Raw genomic sequence first — 17,934 nt, 5'->3', positions numbered from 1 at the left:
ACTGAACTAAACGATAATCTTAAAAGTCTCACCCTGGGACACAGTTTCTGGACTTCTTTAAACCATAGACACAGAAACAGGCCAAGAAGTATGTATGGGAACAAACTCTGAGAAGATCCAATACGACAAAAGTTCTCCCCTTCAAAAGAAGCTGGCTGAAAACGGACATTTGCAAGCTCTCTCCCTTAAAGAATGACTAATTAAAAAGCAATTACAGATGACAACAACCATGAGGAGGAAGGAAAGCAAGCCGACCTTTGACATGCTCTACATTATACCATGACTACAGGCAAGAGCCATTTACACATCAAAGCAGAGTCTGATAAAAAACAGAGTACTAAAATTTGCTCTGTGGAGAGCTAGACGCTGTGTCCATATATTATCCTAACACAAGTATTATCAGCTTTTATCTGTGACTGAAAAGGGAGATGGAAGTGTAAAAGAAACCTTTTTGGGGTGCATTATTCTTTTTTTTTTTGTCATTATGGTCCTACGCCTGATCAATCATTCAAGCATGATTGACCAAAACAAACAGTCCACATTCCTCTCTTTCAACAAGCTCAAACTCAACGAACAGAGACTATTTGTCCACCAAGAAAAGGATCAAACACTCATTGAATGTCAGGGTGAGGGATCTTTATTGCATTGTTCTGCTGATGTATTACTTGCTGCTGACTTCTATAGTACCTCATCCAAACATATCCTTCAAAAGTTCATGTTGTGCACATAAATGTACTTAAATGTTGTAAATAAGCAAGGATGCCCAATCCTGTTCCTGGAGATCTACCTACCTGCAGAGTTCAGATCCAACCCTGATCAAACACACCTGTCTGTAATTATCAAGTGCTCCCAAAGATCTTACCTGGTTCAGTTGTGTTTGATCAGGGTTGGAGCTGAACTTTGCATGAAAGTAGATCTCCAGGAACAGGATTGGGCACCCCTGAGTTAGATGCTTAAAACATGAAGAATCATGTGTTGCACAGAGGTTATTGGCTCTAACAAACTACATGATTTCAACATTTTTTTAACAAAGCACTAAAAGGTTCGGTGAAGGCTGCAGAACTTTGAAATTTAATCTCTGCCTTTGCATGCAGTGTACTAAAGCACTGTTACTGTCAATGCATCACTTTCAAGTTTAACTCGAGGCACTCTGCTATAAAAGAAACCACAAGAAATGGAAAATAAAGCCAAGGGGGAAGGCTTAATGAAGTATTGACGAAATTCATGACTGCATGTGTAGATTCATTCTTTCAGCATTAGACATTTCTGAGGTGCGGCTTAATGTGAAATTGAAATAGCAATGTACTGCCACCTGGAGGAGGGTGTAGGAAAAAGGCTCTATCCTCTTTTAGTGACTCCTGAAACTTTTGAGACCCCCACAAGCAGAAAAAATAAGATGCATCTATTTATTATGTAAAAATAATACAAATAAAAAAAAAATCAGTATATAAAGACAACAGACAAACTGTACATTTTCAATTCACATTGAGGCAGTTTATTAACCCAAGGACAAACTACAGTAATGTTTAAGCCCCTTAATTCAAATATTTCATTTACAAATGAAATATAAGTTAAATTTACTACATAAAAAGGAGAAAAAACATGGTACAACATTATCAAATGAGGAAATATTAAAAAAAAAAAAAAAAAAGCCCTGAAGAATAGAGCTAAAAAAATGATTAAACATAAAGAGTACATTTGGCTGCCAGGAAATAAAAAATCATTTTACACAGGCACACATCACCATATCCACAAAATGAGGGGTCAGTCACAAAAAGCTTCTCCAGGAATTTTGTATCAGTTCACAGAGTAAAGCCTGGAATGAGCTGCCAACAGACCACACAACACACAGCTGGCTGTGTGTTTGTATATTCACAAATTCTTTTGTGTTCATTCATTTCACCGTCAGTCTAGCTCATTGAAACGTGCAAACATGGCCTTCCGAACTGCCTGCTTGTACGTGGCATGATTCCAGACAACGGGTTCCTTTTTCTTCCGCTTTGGTAAGAAACAAGAGAGAAAGAGTAAATGAATTCAATGACCCTCAACTGCCATAGCTTAAACGTCCTGTAGCTCAATAGACACTCACCTCAGCAGTTTCTAAGCCCAAGCCTGGTCTCTCGTTGCCTTTATGACTGTCCCTGCAACAACACCACGATATGCCATGTTACAATTCGGATATGAGGGTCCATATCAATGCCAAATTTAAATAAAATGTATTAGGATTCAGAAAAATCACAAACCTCGAGCTGCCAGCCCATGTGTTTTGTGGCTTTCTTCTTTTTGCTTCAGGTGAACCATTCGACTCTTTCATTTTCATCTAAAGGACATGGGTTCAAAATGAAAGTGAATCATTTCATTTCAGACTATTGTGAGAAAACGATGGAGAATATACTTATAATCAAGTAAAATTTTATTTATTTATGATATTTATTTTTAAGTTGACCTGAAATGATTAAAATTCTACTAAAAATGACAAATGATTCAGATGTACATAATTGACAGGAAAAAATGATACCTCTTTTTCCTGGTTTTCTAGAGCCTCAAGTTCTCTCTTTGACCTTTTGATTTTTAGGTGAATCTCCATATTTTGCTAAAATACAGACAACAACAATGAAGAGGTCAAAACCTCACCCACAAGTTATTAAAGCAATAAAAACATTACATGAATATATTACATGTTAATATAAATAATTATAATACTACATATAATAATATGTAATCGAATTTCTTCTCTATAAAATTAATAATCGATTTGTGAGACCTTGCATTACATCAAAAGTCCTCAAAGACATACATCAAATTTTAGTCAGTTGTTACCTTATGCAGGTCTGAGAGCTGCTGATGGCGGATCAGAGCGTCTTTATTAGGGAACTGCCTCCTGCACAGAAGGCACGCCATCTTCTTCCAGTCTGTCAACCTGTCCTCCTTCTCGTCCGCCTGTGGCTGGCTCTTTGCAGGTCGTGCAGCTTCCTGCTTCTCATGTTTCTCTTCTTCCTCTTCGTCGCTGCCTGCCCCATAGTCGGCCGCCAACATTCCGAGAGAGCCCATGGGCCGCTGCCAACACACAGAGGGAGAAGGGGGAGTTTTTCTTTGATCTACATTGACACTCACTGTAAATCTGTTTTAGTGTGGGTTATCAAATAACCTTCATCAGTCAGGGTCAAGGTGATGTGTGTGCCCTTTTAGCTGTTTGGGAAAACTGAGACTGAATCCATGAAGTGTGTGTGTGTGTGTGTGTGTGTGTGTGTGTGTGTGTGTGTGTGTGTGTGTGTGTGTGTGTTGTTGAGACTAAGACTGTAAACTCTCACCTTTGATGATTTTTCCTCTTTTTGCTTTGGAGGAGCAAGAGGCTTCTTGAATAATTCATCTGCACCAGTGACCTATATGAATAAGGGAACAGTATGAAAAAATAACAGACATTAAAATGTTTAAAAGAAGTTTGGCTTTATTAGGCGGTTACAGACCAATGACAGATGGGTAGGATCAGACAATTTACTGAATTAAAAAAAAAAAAAAAAAAAAAAAAAAAACATGACGTGTCTGGCCAATTGCATTTCCATTCTTTATAAACGAGGATGCTAATAGGGATTAGAAGAAAAATGGGATAAAGTTTAAAGGGGACATCAGATGCCAATATTCCACAAGTTAGTATTATTCTTTATAGTCTTCATGAAAAGTCTATTACATACTTTGATTAAAATTTCTGAATGGTTGTGTAAAAAAACACCCTTTTTACCTTGTCAAAAACAGCTCTGTTCACAGCGAGCCGTTTCGGTGCATGTCCCTTTAAATGATAATGAGCTACTGTTCACCCCACCCCTATCTTCCGTGAGTGGGCTGTAAACACTATTTGGCAGGTATTGATTGCACTGAACTCACCATTCTTATTTATGCAGTTATAAATGCTCAAAAACAATTAAAATACATTTGAAAATTACTTGTTATTCATTAACTAACACCTTTATAAACCTTATTGTAATGTTACCATGTTATCTTTACATAAAATGTACACAGTTTGTAATAAGACAATCGCCTTAATGCATTGTTTATTATAAACGTGCAGTTATGAATTATAGTGAGAAGGTTCTAAATAGAAATAATGACATATGTTTGTTCGACTGTATTATTTTGATAATGAGCAAGCTGCGATGTCACGTTTGCAGTGCTTTGGTGTGTGTGCGAGGCGCCGGCGCGATCAAACAGCAGTCTTTGCAAGGGACTTGCTCATCGTTATGGCAACGGTTCGTGGCCAGGTCAGAGTTTGTTGGAAAATCATACCACACTGCTCAGACATTCCCCGACCCAACAAACACCGATTAAACAAGCTCAGTCAGGCGAAAACAAACTCCGACCAATGGCAACAGACGCCGACAGGGGTATCACACTAGCTGCATCTCATTTCGGAGGCTGTGTCCTGATCCAACAAACTCCAACAGATGTGTTCGTTGGCGTTTATCTGTGCGGTGTGAACTGTCCTTTAACTTTAAATTTACGTCACTTTGACAAGAATCTGTGAACGGCTTGATCTGACAAAGTGCTTATGATTTGTGGGGATTAAAAAAAAAAAAAAAGCACTGGGTGGATTTTTATCATTATAGGGTGGTTGTGTAGACACATTGCCAACACACATTTATGTCCAAACACCATGAAAAAGTGAATTTTGCAGGGGAAAACAGTTGAGGGGAGAGAGAAAGTAGATATTCAAATGCAGACCAATTAAATAATTTATGGGAAATTGCAAACCAAAACACTTCATAAGACTAAATATACCATATGTTACAATATTTTGCTGACAGATAAAATAGAACATGGCATGTACAACCCAACCTGTTTTAGTGAAAGGTAATGATTATTTGTTATGATAAACACTAAATGTCACTAAATTTTTTTGAAGAAAAAGTGGTTTGTACATGTGGTTGCTAGCAGGGTGTGAATTGTTGTTAATGTTGTGGATAATTCAGCAAACAGTTTGCTTTATAAATTCAGTTTAAGAACATTAAAGAGGGCAAATTTTATCACTCAACTGAAGTCTGCACATGCATTCTAAACACTTAGATTATGTTTTTGCTCCATCTATGCAATAAATGCACAGCCTTGAATGGCTGGGGTTTTGTAGCATATTTAATTCAACCACTCTGGTAATGTCAATGGTATGACCCCTTTCCGGGATGATTTTAAATTACAATTTAAAATCGGTCAGAGCTAAAAATTGAAAATCACAAAGAGTGTGTGCAAATATTACTTAATATGTAAAGTTTTAGGTTTGTTTAAATTCTGATTATGAGCCATAGTAATAGGTATGTTGCCTTAGCAAAGTGTCATACCAAATCTGGACAGGAGAAAAAGTAAAAAAATAAAAAAATAAATGAAGTTATCTGACCTTCCTTTCAAAGATGGCGAAGGCTGCATCAGCAGCCTTTGAAGGCCTTTGGTCGTCTCCTCCAGACTTGAGGAGAGGTGAAGGAGCTCGGACGCTTTCTTTCTGCCTGTTCTGGATTTTCGCCCATCGCTCCATGTCTTTCATTATCTGATGAGCAGATCCAAAATTACCACAGATCTAACAGTGTTTTTGTCATTTCTAAAAAGGGACAGAACATGTGATGCAATAAAAAAAGATGTTAATACCTTAAAAGCTGCTAAACTTCTGGGCTTTTCCTCCTTTTCCTTCTCTTTCTTTTCTGCACGTGGAGAAGGTTCCTCTTCCGTCCGCACCTCTGCCGCGGGCTCTGGAGCCGCCTCTGGAACCACCTTCACATCCTCCTCTGTGATGGGTGTGGCTATAACCTCAGCAACAGTTGCCACGGGAACACCAACTTCAGGGGGTGGCTCCTGAACATCATTGGAAGAGCTCTGGACTGGGATGTAGGTTTTTGTGGCACTGTCCCAGTACAGGTACTGCTGATTTTGAGCATCGTAGAAATACTACACAACCAAAAATAAACATTAACTGTACATTCTATTTTATTCATATTACACATTCAGGAGAATCAAAGTGCTATTTTCTGTACTTACCCTTGAGTTGGGATCATAGTATAGGGTAGTCTGAGGGTCATAGTAGAAGCCTGATGTAGCATCGTAAAGGAAGGCTGACAAATCCGGAGCCTCAGATCCTGCAGTAACAGAGCATGATTATCAGACAAGATGAAAAAAAAGATCCTCAACTAGGGCTAGTGAATACAGTAAATATACATCTATGCACAATATTTTAAACATTATTGAATATTATGATGATTTGCTGTGCCTTATTACGCATCAAGTTTCTTAAAGACCACAACATTAGTTTCAGAATCCTAGCCTTTCTTGTACAGGCGACAACGTCAAGACTGGTGTTTTAATAGCATTTCTGATTTAAAATTAAGTAGCAAACATGTTCAATTCATTTAGGTTCAAACTGTCTGCTTTAATAAATCATTTTTTATTGTATTCAAATGTTTTGAAAACATATGTTTTAGAATATAGATAAGATAATTAAGTATTAATACATGACAATTATTATTATTACTAATAATAATCAAATAAAATAGTGCATATTTCCCAGTATTGCTTTATTTGTACATATATTCATAAACAAAACTTGTGTATATTTTAGCACAATAAACATCGTACTAACAAAAGAATAACAAAAAGTACCATGACTCATCCAAATTCAAATGAATGCCATCGGCAAATATAAAACGTTTCCAAATGCTTCACAAAACTTGTTAATCTTTAAACTGAACAGTGCCATACCGTAGCTGTAGCCATCAGTGGACTCCGCAGCTCCAGGGAGAGTAGCATCAGATAAAGCTGCAGTCTGGTGCTCAGCTGTCTGGACTGACTGCACCATTGCTGTTGTCTCGGAATACATCACACCCTGTGCACAGCCTGAGAGTCAGTTACAGTCCAAAAACCAATCTCTCCTGGCTTAAATTGGCCACCCTGTCTCAAAAATGCGCCTTTGTGCTAGTATAACAAGAAAATCACCTGTGTAAAGCTTGAACTCTGTATTGCAGCTGATGACAATGTGGCATCCGCTCCCATTGGGTTACCTGTGGGAAGTCCCACAGAACACATACCTAAATATACTAGGCTACAATCAATTTCAAAACCATAATCATGAGAAAGTAAAGACCATATACCTTGCACAGCAGGTGAAACACCTATAGCCGTATGAGAAGGCTGAGGATAATATTGCTGCTGTGGCTGCTGATATTGATGTTGTTGCTATAAAAAAAAAGTAAAATTATGTATGAAAACTTTAATACAATATATCTGATGAGAAGAGGGACTGTTCACACAAGACATGTTCCACTAGGCTATTTTGTTTTTTTGTTCAATGTTAAAACACACTAGACGGAAGTGAACTCCACCCGCCTGATATATTTTGTTGTTTTTCAGCATCTTACGCAATTGGTGCTGCTTTTTTAAAATGTTGTATCAAGTTAAAGAAAGCTCAAACTTATAAAACAGTGCCTAGCTGTCTGATCACAATTTATGTTATGCATAGAAATGACCTACCATCATAACATCTGGAGGGAAACCCAGGAGAGAAGTATTTGACTTATCATTGTCCCTCCTATAGCTGCAGTGAAAAGACAAGTTGCCTTAAAAGGCTTCAAAGCTCAAATAACAATTCACATTTCTTCTCTTATGATTTAGAAAATGTTACCTCTAAAATCTAAAAACAGAATATTCTTTCATCACTTTCATATATTCTAGCAAAGATGAGACTTACTTCTGGTTTTTTAAAGGCTTTGCAACCTCAGCATAAACTCTGACTCCATCAATCATGATAGGGCGGGGTTTGGTGAGCAGCTCCACCAATCGTGTCACATGCTGTATATAAAAATGAGTGGTATAGCTTATAATGGACCAATCAACACTGTTGACCTTTTTGAAATATTATATTATAGTCAGAATCATAATATTGTATGAAGGAATAATATACCTCATGCGAATCCATATCGACAAAGCAGAAGCATTTGGATCCAGGTGACTTCCCTTTAACCAGACGCACATTGCGCTCATCCAGGTATGCAAACGGATCGAGTGCTTGCAAAATTGTCTCCACGGTGGTGGTGGGCAAAATGTTCTTAATAATCATTGCTAAAAATAAGACATGAAACTTTAGAACAATCTGCCAACATTTTTTTTTTTTTTTTTTTTACATTTTCTTTTTTACTTTTCCTTTAGATAATGTAATTTACAGTTGACATCACTTACTCTTGCTCTCCTTAAAGATTGGATCGGAGTGTTGCAGGTTTTGCCGTGATGCTCTCTGATTGGTCCATTCCTCTGCCTGTTGCTCCACCTCCTGCTGTTGTAGCTGCTGGTCCACTTGCTGTTGCCATGCTTCCGGAGTCAAATTGGAGCTTCTCTGCCACACACCTTGAGAGGCGGGATCCTGCACAGGTTCAGCACCGGTTTCCTCCTTTACATTCACTGGCAAGACTGGATTTGGTAACAAACCGTCATCGCCGGTGGGAACAGCTTTAGTTGGTGGTTCATGATACTGCAATCCAAATGACATAATTATTACATTTAAGTATTTCAATCACATTAATGTATGAGTTTCATCATAGTTAAAATCAATACAAATCTCTACCATATCAATACAAAGCTTTACCAAAAAGGAAACTCACCTGTTCTTTCACATTTTTGTCGGGCTGGATATATTTGAGCAGAGCAGTCTTGTCACCAACCTTAACAGATCCCTAAAAAACAGGAATAAATCTTTTAATGCTAATTGATTGACACCTTCCCAAAAAACCAACCCAACTTAAAGAAAGGTATTTCCAAAAATGCCCAGCAAACCCATTTGACGCCATAAAAACAGGCAGGTCTGATCTGGGCTTTTCTTATGCCCAGGTTTGGACTAAATTTGCTTTATACTTTAGTTTTTTCCCCATCTGCCTTTTTAATACAGACACTACATTGTGGAAAATTAAAAGCAAAACTTGGAAGTATAGTAAAATCGTATTGTGGTTATATATGGTCTATCACCTAGTACTATCACCTTGTACTACCACAATGTGAATGCTAACCTGAAATTATAAATGAAAAAATATTACTAGTAATGCCAAAGTATATACTAGAAGCAGATCCACTGCACAAATAACTGCACATTCATCATCCATAACAGGATGAATAAAGAGAGAAGTTTGGCTTCTTGCAAGTAAGAAGACTGTGCAGACAGATAGCAGGGGAGCAGCTTGGCAAAAGTTAACCACTAAGACACAATTCAGTTTAATACTTTGTTGGACGGCCACAGAATTTAACTATTTTAAGAAAGGGTGAAAATGGCGCAAAACAGCAGTGACATTCTATATAAGTTAGGCCATGGATACGCAATGTCGGTCCTGGAGAGCCGCTGTCCTGCAGAGTTTAGCTTCAACCCTAATCAAACACACATCAACAAGCTAATCAGTGTCTTCAGGATTACTAAAGCTACAGGCAGGTAAGGTTTTTTCAAGGTTGGAGCAAAACTCTGCAGGACAGCGGCTGTCCAGGACCGATGTTGCCTACCTCTGAGCTAGGCCATCAACCTTTTACCTATTAAATCACATACGTTTATGCCGTTTATAAATAGGGCTTCAAAAGACAGTCCATAAATTGACAGGTCCATCGGGAAAAGTCCCGGTACTCCCTACTGTCGCCAGTTCATGCCTGATCAAAGAAAATTACTGTTTATGGACAAATGTAAAAAAAAAAAAAAAAAAAAAAAAAAATAGATCTTTAAAAGCTCTTCAGCTTTTAAGTTGAAAGAACATTCTAGGTAAGTGACCTAACGGTGTTATGTGATCAGCGTTTCATCATCTTACCCACCGTCTTGCTGGACCACTGTCGCAGTGATTCGTTGTAGATTTTTTTTTTTTTTTTACAAAAGCACATTTTTTTAAAAGTTATCCTGCTAGCTGGCCAGCAGAGAAATTGTTTGTAGTTTCAGGAGAACAAGAACCCTGAGCAAAATTCTTTTCTGAAAGGTACTTTGGCAGACATTTAACAAAAAACGGGGGAAATAATATGCTGATACAACCAGAACAACTCAATGGGAATTCAAGTTTCAGCACAACTGCCAAATAGCTTTCAACACAAACCCAAGCAAACTTTAGTTGTTGCACTCGCCTTATTTTTACAGTACAAGTTTCATTAGAAATGCGGGAATACTACTACACACAAGTCTAGATTTTCCAAGTCTGAAATGTCAAACAAACATCAGCATGGATCTCTATACATCCAGATACACAACAACTATGAAGTCAGTCAAGCTGGAGTAAGCAGGAATGGAAAGAACAAGTTTGTTGTGCTAGAAGAGAAAAGATGCCCAAACTCAAGATGATGAAATCACAATCCAGGCAAAGAGGAATAAAACACTTTGGGCTAAAAGCAGAACCAAAGAGCACAGTTCTGGAACTCCATAACTCCGTAAGGATGAAAGATAAGTGTTGACACAGCACAAGTATAATACTGACTCTGCTGCTGTGTGCATAACAGCATAAAGCTTCACCTGCAATCGTAGAAAACAACCTATTTAATGGAAATGTAAAACGGGGAAAACAGCAACTACCATTTCCCTTTAAGTCAGCAAAATATGACAATCTACAAAAAGGAAGCTACATAGAGCATTTGAGTCAACACAGAAATCTTGAAAATCCAACGTTGAATCATTGTAATCTAAGAAAATACAGGAGGCCAAAGAAGAATGCTTAGTTTTGCTTCATTACCACTTCAGAATGTGCCAGTGGGAGCAAGTAAAAAGTGATCGTAAGACCATGACATCAAGTTGGTCAAATGAGGTAAAATAAAATAATATACTGTTGAAAACGTTGAAAGAAATATCAATGTCAATTGAAAAGAAATGGTTGCTGCACAGTTGCAAATCCAATTCCAAAGTAAGTATGCCATATAACTACTCATAACACTATCTTCTTCTGTGTAAGAAGTCGAAAACAATTACTCAGCTAATACGCAATCATCAAAGAATATTGGATTCCTCAACTACGCTCACTTGCTACGTCTGAAAACTAATGTTGCAAACTAAGTGGCGTGTTTTAATTGGTCATGATTAATGAGTGGGAAAGGTCTTTCCATGAAGGTTTCCCATCTACCCCATTCCCACCCAGAGCCCAGCCACCTCCCCCTCCCTAGGCCCAAGCCTTCTTCCTGTTAGCAGACAGAGCCGTTGGATGAGGACGAGGATGGGCCACCTTGTTGGACTCCATGAAGTGGACAGCATCCTCGAGGTTTAAAAACTCCACATAGGCCGTATCGTAGCTGTAACCTGGGAACAGCATTTGAAATACAGATGGGTTTGCGTTAGTTAATGCAGGTAAATAGGAGAATTTTCAAGAGAAAAAAAAGCAGTGGTTCGTTTCACGAGACATGTCATAAAGCGAATTCATACAGGATGTTTTTTGCCTGTTTTGGCACATTTTATTTCATTAGCAACTTTGCTTTTAATTGTTTGAAGTCAGTGACAAAGAATCACAACAGCCTCAACTCAGAGACACTTCAGAGGCAAAGATATACATTTATAAAAAATAAATAAATAAATAAAAATAGTAGCAATAATAAAAAGAGAACAAAAGTGTAATAGAGCTTAATCTAACACTACAGTAACTAAAACTGAGAGTTGCTAGTAAATGGCTAATCACATTACACCTAAAACACATCATAAAAGACCCACATGCAACAGCAACAAACTTGCAACAGTTTGAACAATTAAAAAATAAAGTATAATAAATCAAAGAAGTGTATATGATCACATGGAATATATTGGATCTTTAAAACCTGGACTGATTTATTAGATAAATTCTGAATAAAATTACGGAAAAAAAAAAGTTGCTGTATTCACTCATAATTAATTGAAGTTCTAGGGATGCCATGGCTACACATAATGTCGTTAACATCAATGCATGTTTGAGAAATAAAAGAAAATTCTGTAATTAAATACAGTAATTAAAAAAAAAAAAAAAAAAAAAAAAGACCTTTGCAGTCATTTATGAAGCCTAAAAAGCATTTTACAGAGATGGAAGATTCTTCTAGCTGAAGAAATAATTTAGAACTGAGCTAAGTTGTAAAAGTATATTGACTACAATATTTAATGATTTTATAATAATTATTTTATTCATTTCCAAAAAAAAAAATTTCCCTTATATTTTCAGTTTTTGAACACTGAACAGCATATTGGTATATTGGAAACTATTCTGGCATATTCAAAAACCACTGAAACCTTTGTCAAACTAACCCAGAGAAGAGTATTTTGCAGCAACATTTCACCTCATCACAAAGTAGGGCTGGTTGGTATTTGCGTTTCAACAGTTAATGACTTGTTTATAAAGGGATCCGTGTTTAAGAAAATCCAAATTCCCTCCAAACGCATACCACCTTAAAGATGGAAGCTGCTTAGAGAATATTCAACCTCCCGCACAAGAACATGGGGAAAGGGGACATCAAGAGATCCTGTAGCATGTTCGGAATACTGATGAGCATTTCTTTAGAAAGCAAAAGCGACTCAAATGCAGAAAGTACAACCGATGTAAGAGAGACAGTGAGCGTAAGATTCGAAGAGCGAATAGCGAAATGTGGTTGCGAATCGGTTGGCAATGTTTACAGCAAACAAAATCTCACCTGGCACAACGTCTTTTATTTTCATGCCCTGCATTGGCACACCATCACGAACTGCAAAAGCATCCAAAATCTATAAAAGAAAGAATTAGGGTAAATACAAAAAATGCTACAGTCAGATTCAGAGACAAAAACACTTCCTTTGACAATCATTTCGGTAATTTGTATTGTTTTTTTTTAAATCTCTTAAGAACATTTTTTTCTGAAAGGATGACAATGATCAAAGTCTGTATAATAAAATCTTACTCACCTGTTGCATTGTGGCAGTTTTAGGAATTCCAGATATGGAAATGGTTTTTGAGACTTTTTCCTGGACACCTGCACTCCTGTAATCCTGGTCCTTTGTTTTAAAATTCACAGCAGAGTTTAAATGTTCAGATGATTCACAAATCAATCTGTAATACTAGCACGTCTAAATGTACATTAAGTTTTAAATGCAAGTCCATAAGCGATTACGTAAGCTGTGAAAAGAAATGTTATATTAACCATTATATGTCATACAAATTACCCTATGTCATAAGAAGGGATTAAAAAAAAAAATTAAGGCGATTAAAAGCAAAAATTAAAATCAATTAATTTACTTTTTTTTTTTTTTAAATAAGTATATACTTAATGCAAGTCGGATTAGTAGATGTAATAGAAATAAAGATATTCTTGTTTTCCATTAAACAAAATCAAAATCTAACCTGAGAACCAGAGTCGTCTGGTCTTTGAGCTGGACCCAGTTTGGATTCCTTCACGTCTTTTTCAGGTCCTTGAAGATCCCCAAGATTGTAGTCGTATTTGCGCCCTGAGCTGGTGCGGTAATCAATGTCCCTATAATCCTGATCCTGTCGCTCACCTCTATTGCTCTGGGTTTCCTTTGGCCCGGACACCAAGCTTTCTCTTTGTGCTCCCTGATCTGAAGCCATGTCACTGGAACCCTTAAAGGGCACTCGATCGCTTGTGTAATGATGCTCTTGATTTGGTGGGTTCTTTTCTTGGAAATATGGAGGTCTACTTCCTGCTGGTGCAGTTCTGTCAGGCTTTTCATCTCGGTCACTTGGCCAGGGTTTATCACCTTCTCTACTTGGGGCATTTAAAGGAGGATCCATTGGAAGAAGAGAGGGCTTCTGAGTTGGATCTCTGCCTGGGAAATCACTAGGAATATTTTTGTCCCAGTTTTGGTGTTTGGAGTCCCTTTCTGTTCGGTTAAAGACTGTGCCATCTTTTCCCAGAAACCCAGACTGCCTGTCTCGGTCTCTGTCCTTGAACTGAGACCTTTCTCCAAGGTCTACATCTTTTCCACGGTTAGGGAAGAACTTGTCTTGCATCTCTCTCTGGAAAAGTGGCGGCGTTCTGCCCATCATCGGTGGAAGAGAGTCTTGGTCTCTGATGCCGTGGCTGTGCCACTCGTCTGTGAGCGATTCACTTTCTCTCCCTCTGAAGCCCATGGGGTTGTCGATCGGCTCTGGAAATTCTCTGTCCCTGAGGGTCAACTCGTCGGCTCTGATCATGGATTCTGGGCCACCGCGACCCAAAGGCATATCAGGTCTTCCTCTGATATCCATGGGAACACCATCATTGTCTCGAAACATCGGAGGAGGCTGGTCCCTAAAATCACTGGAGGATCCCATGCGGTTTCTCAGATCCATATCGGATTCAAACCTTCCTCTTGGATTAAGTGGAGGAGTGACACCTCGTCTGTCAAAATCCATCATCGGTCTGTCTCTGGATGGCATGTCCATGCTGAATCCATCAATGCCACCCATTCGTGACCTCTCCCTGTCTCTCATGTCCCCAATATCTCCATTTCCGCCCATAGCCACCATAGCAAGTCTCCTCCTAATGTCAATGGGGGGAAGCCCAGGCATATCCATTTGGAATCTCTCCCTCATATTCATGAATCCGTCATCCGGACCCCTCATATTACCACCTTGCATGTCTCTGCCGCCCATATCCATTGGTGGCCTGGATTGACCCATAAAGCCTGGAGAATTCTGAAGGTTGTTTCTCTGATCCATTTCAAAGCGCCTTCGAAAATTCATGTCCATTTCATCTCCAGGCCTGAAAAAGTCTCTGGAAGGCTCTCTTCCTCGGTCATGAAGACCCATGTCTCGTCCTCTCATATCGGGTGGGCAGTCGAACCGTCTCATGTCCATGGGTGACCTCTCCATATTCATGCCGTCTCGACCTCTGAAGTCAGGTATTGGGCCATCTCTGCCTTCAAACATGCCTCCACGAGGTTCCCCACTGCAGTAAAATCAGACACATTAGTGGAACCTAGCAATTTTTACTTTTTCACAAAGCATACTTTGACCTCCTCAGATTCACAAAGATCACATTAATTCATCACATTAACAATGTACATATTCTAAAACCATAAACTGTCCAAATAATTTGTCAGAGTATATCTGTATAGATATAGGCATGGGCGACATTAAAGGGGGCTTTTAATCTCATATAAACATTGATCAGCGAACATAAACAGAAGCTCAACCGAACCTTGAATGACACGCGAGAACAAACTTCTTTTGGATGCTCCAACGTGCTGCGTAACTAATGAGGTTCATTCTCGTGTTACGCAGCAAGTTTGAGCTTCCGCAAGAGATTTGTTCTCTAGTGTCATTCAGGTTCGTGTAAGTTTCTGTTTATGTTTGCTGATCTATGTTTATATGTGATTAAAAGCCTAAATTAAATCTGTCCATCATAAAAAGCAATCCAGTCTCTTCAGAAAATTTGGACTAAACCACTCGATTCATATGGATTAGTTTTCCAATCTCTTTCTGAACTTTTTAAAGCAATCTTCATTTGCGTTCCAAAGATGAAAATCTTACGGGTTGAGGGTGAGTAATTAATGACAATTTTCATTTTTAGGTGAACTAACCCTTTAAGATTTCTTACCGAAAGGGCATTCCTCCTCGTGGTCCAGGTCTTGAACCGTTCCACATTGTGTTCCTCCTCTCCTTGAAACTTCCCTTTAGCACGAGTTTCGCGTGCAGAACGTCGTTTCACTTGGGTAATAAAGAAATTGATCATTAAAGACAAATAAATTAATGTCATTTAATCTATTGTCACTTAACGTCCTGGCTTTAAAGCCCCATTCGAACAAATATACTTAACTGGAAAAGGAAAATAACGCTATTTTGTCATTGAAGGCATAACGCATTTCATTAACCATTAAACGTTCTAGAACGAAAATGCAATCAAATGCAAATGTGATATCTGCATAATAACACGACATGGTCTTACGAAAATCGTTTTAATATACATTTTCAGGACTGGGAATTTGGGATTGATAGATTCAGACTGAAAAGCAAGTAACGTTACGTTGTCAAACCCTCATGCTAACACAATGCATCTGGCTAACGTTAGTGAGTATCTAAAGGTGATGAAGTCAAACTAGATGTCAGATACATCGTTGTGAGTAATAGACATGAAAATCGTGTCAAACTACTAGTTTGAGAACTCCAATATGTATTAACAAGAAGGCAGGGTATTGCTTTATTCGTCTCACAAACCCGCCATAATAAAAGAAGGCTAACGTGCTAACTTTAGCTTTCAATCAAGACATTTTCCTCATATCACGAAGATACAGAGGAACAACGTTTTTTAATTAATCTTTATTTTACAAACAGCTACAAAAAAACAATGGAAATGTCTTCTCTTTAACCTCGGTAATACCATTTTAAGACGTCTCACCTAGCTTGAAGTGTTCTTTTCGCAGAGTCCTTTCTGGGTTTCTCGTCTCGACAAAAAGAGGCGGAAGAGTACATACTCCGTTTCCGGTGAATGAGGGCTTATGGGAGTTGAAGTTTTTTTTTTTTTTTTTTTTTTTTTAAATGCGCATTTCTGATATAAAAATCAAACATAAGATGAATTACCCTATGAAAGCAATTCATTGCAAATGTAATGCATATCGATGTATGTGTCTGTTTAAAAAACGTATTAAAAATGAAATATGGATTTTTCTGCTGCCATAATGCTTTAAGCCAATACACATTCACAACTGTACACAATAGCTATAGCAATTGCTATCAGTGGACACATAGGTAAGGTTTTATATGCTAAATAGAATTCATTTATACTTTACATATACATATAATTTCCCTTTCGTCATTTTAATGATGATAAAAAATATTAAACTGTGATATACTAACTGTCAAAAATTGCATCATGGTTTATGTGATGTTTTATATTATTTAAGCACCTGTAAGCTTAACAGTTGGACATAATTTTCTACTTCTATGTAACATAAGAAGTCAAACTATAACATTCTCCTTTTTTATCATAGCATTTGTTATCAAAAATAGCAACCTACACAATATAAATCTAGTGAAAATATATTTCCTTAATAGATTATAAATTCTACAAGCATGGACTTGAACATGGATTCTTTGTAAGGAACTGCACCAGAGGTCAGCACACTGTCCACAAAGCCATGGGGAAGTGTGAGTCTGAACCAGTTTGATAAATATTTGAAACTCATGGGGGGGAGAACAGAATTTGACAGCAAATATACAGCTGTCGAAATCCGTTCCCCCTCTCCCATATGATGAGAGATGTTGATGCAGTGACTTAAAAGATGCTGATTCTATCCTGTGTTTGGATGGACTTTAACCTGCATCAGTTTAAATTGCCTTTTTGCCATTTATTATGATATGAAATATGTTGACAGGAAGCAAAACTGGAAAGAGAAGGCAGATGGGATCCGAAAAAGTCCACAATCCTGGACTCAAATTTAGGATTCTTTGTACGCAACTGCACCAAAGGTCAGCACACAGCCCACAAGGCCATCAGGAAGTGTGAGACTGAACTTGTTTGATAAATATTAGAACCTCATGGGAGTGGAGGGGAACAGAATTCGAAATATGAAATATGTTGACAGGAAGCAAAATTGGACAGAGAAGGCAGAAGGGTTTCGGAAAAGTCCACGAGTCTGGACTTGAACACTGTCCACAAAGCTATCGGGAAGTGCAAGCCTAAAGTCTACGGTCTCGTGGACTTAACGGACACGCGCACGCGGCAGCCATTGTAAGTCCACAAGACCAAAATACCCAATATTCACTGTGAAAATTAATCACTGTTTCATTCAAGTGGGTGGTAAAAAAAAAAACTTAATATGAAATAAATATTTCCAGATTTTTTTTAAAAAAAATTTTGCTTTGACATTAGTGGCAAAAGCCAATTATTCAAGGGTGTAATTTTGGTTTGAACATTAGGTAAAAATTTACAACAGCGCATAAAAATGTGGTCTGAGTTTCACAAACAAAAACCACAGCCAGGCTGAATGAAAATTTAAATCCACTCTCTGTCAGTAGGTGGCGCTTATGGAACAGCTTAATT

The 17,934-nt window shown here is 37.9% G+C and overlaps 1 protein-coding gene across 1 annotated transcript; it reads right to left on the bottom strand.

Moving 5' to 3' along the window:
• Positions 1 to 1,468: 1,468 nt before the first annotated feature.
• LOC127514232 (RNA-binding protein 5) lies at positions 1,469 to 16,379 on the bottom strand. Its single transcript, XM_051896878.1, is given in 24 exon segments — positions 1,469 to 1,998; positions 2,090 to 2,141; positions 2,244 to 2,320; positions 2,519 to 2,593; positions 2,821 to 3,057; positions 3,312 to 3,383; positions 5,384 to 5,530; positions 5,629 to 5,925; positions 6,016 to 6,113; positions 6,733 to 6,856; positions 6,967 to 7,031; positions 7,122 to 7,206; positions 7,501 to 7,564; positions 7,718 to 7,818; positions 7,931 to 8,088; positions 8,206 to 8,494; positions 8,625 to 8,696; positions 11,190 to 11,263; positions 12,613 to 12,682; positions 12,860 to 12,949; positions 13,296 to 14,841; positions 15,493 to 15,571; positions 15,574 to 15,602; positions 16,291 to 16,379. Coding segments are annotated over 24 exon segments (4,068 nt in total). The 5' UTR covers positions 16,365 to 16,379; the 3' UTR covers positions 1,469 to 1,905.
• Between the last annotated feature and the right edge of the window lie 1,555 nt (positions 16,380 to 17,934).

Source organism: Ctenopharyngodon idella, chromosome 6 (genome assembly GCF_019924925.1).
Source record: "Ctenopharyngodon idella isolate HZGC_01 chromosome 6, HZGC01, whole genome shotgun sequence".
In the NCBI taxonomy this organism is placed as follows: Eukaryota; Metazoa; Chordata; class Actinopteri; order Cypriniformes; family Xenocyprididae; genus Ctenopharyngodon; species Ctenopharyngodon idella.
Note: the sequence above shows the minus strand (reverse complement) of the source record. Positions and strands in the feature narration are given on the sequence as shown.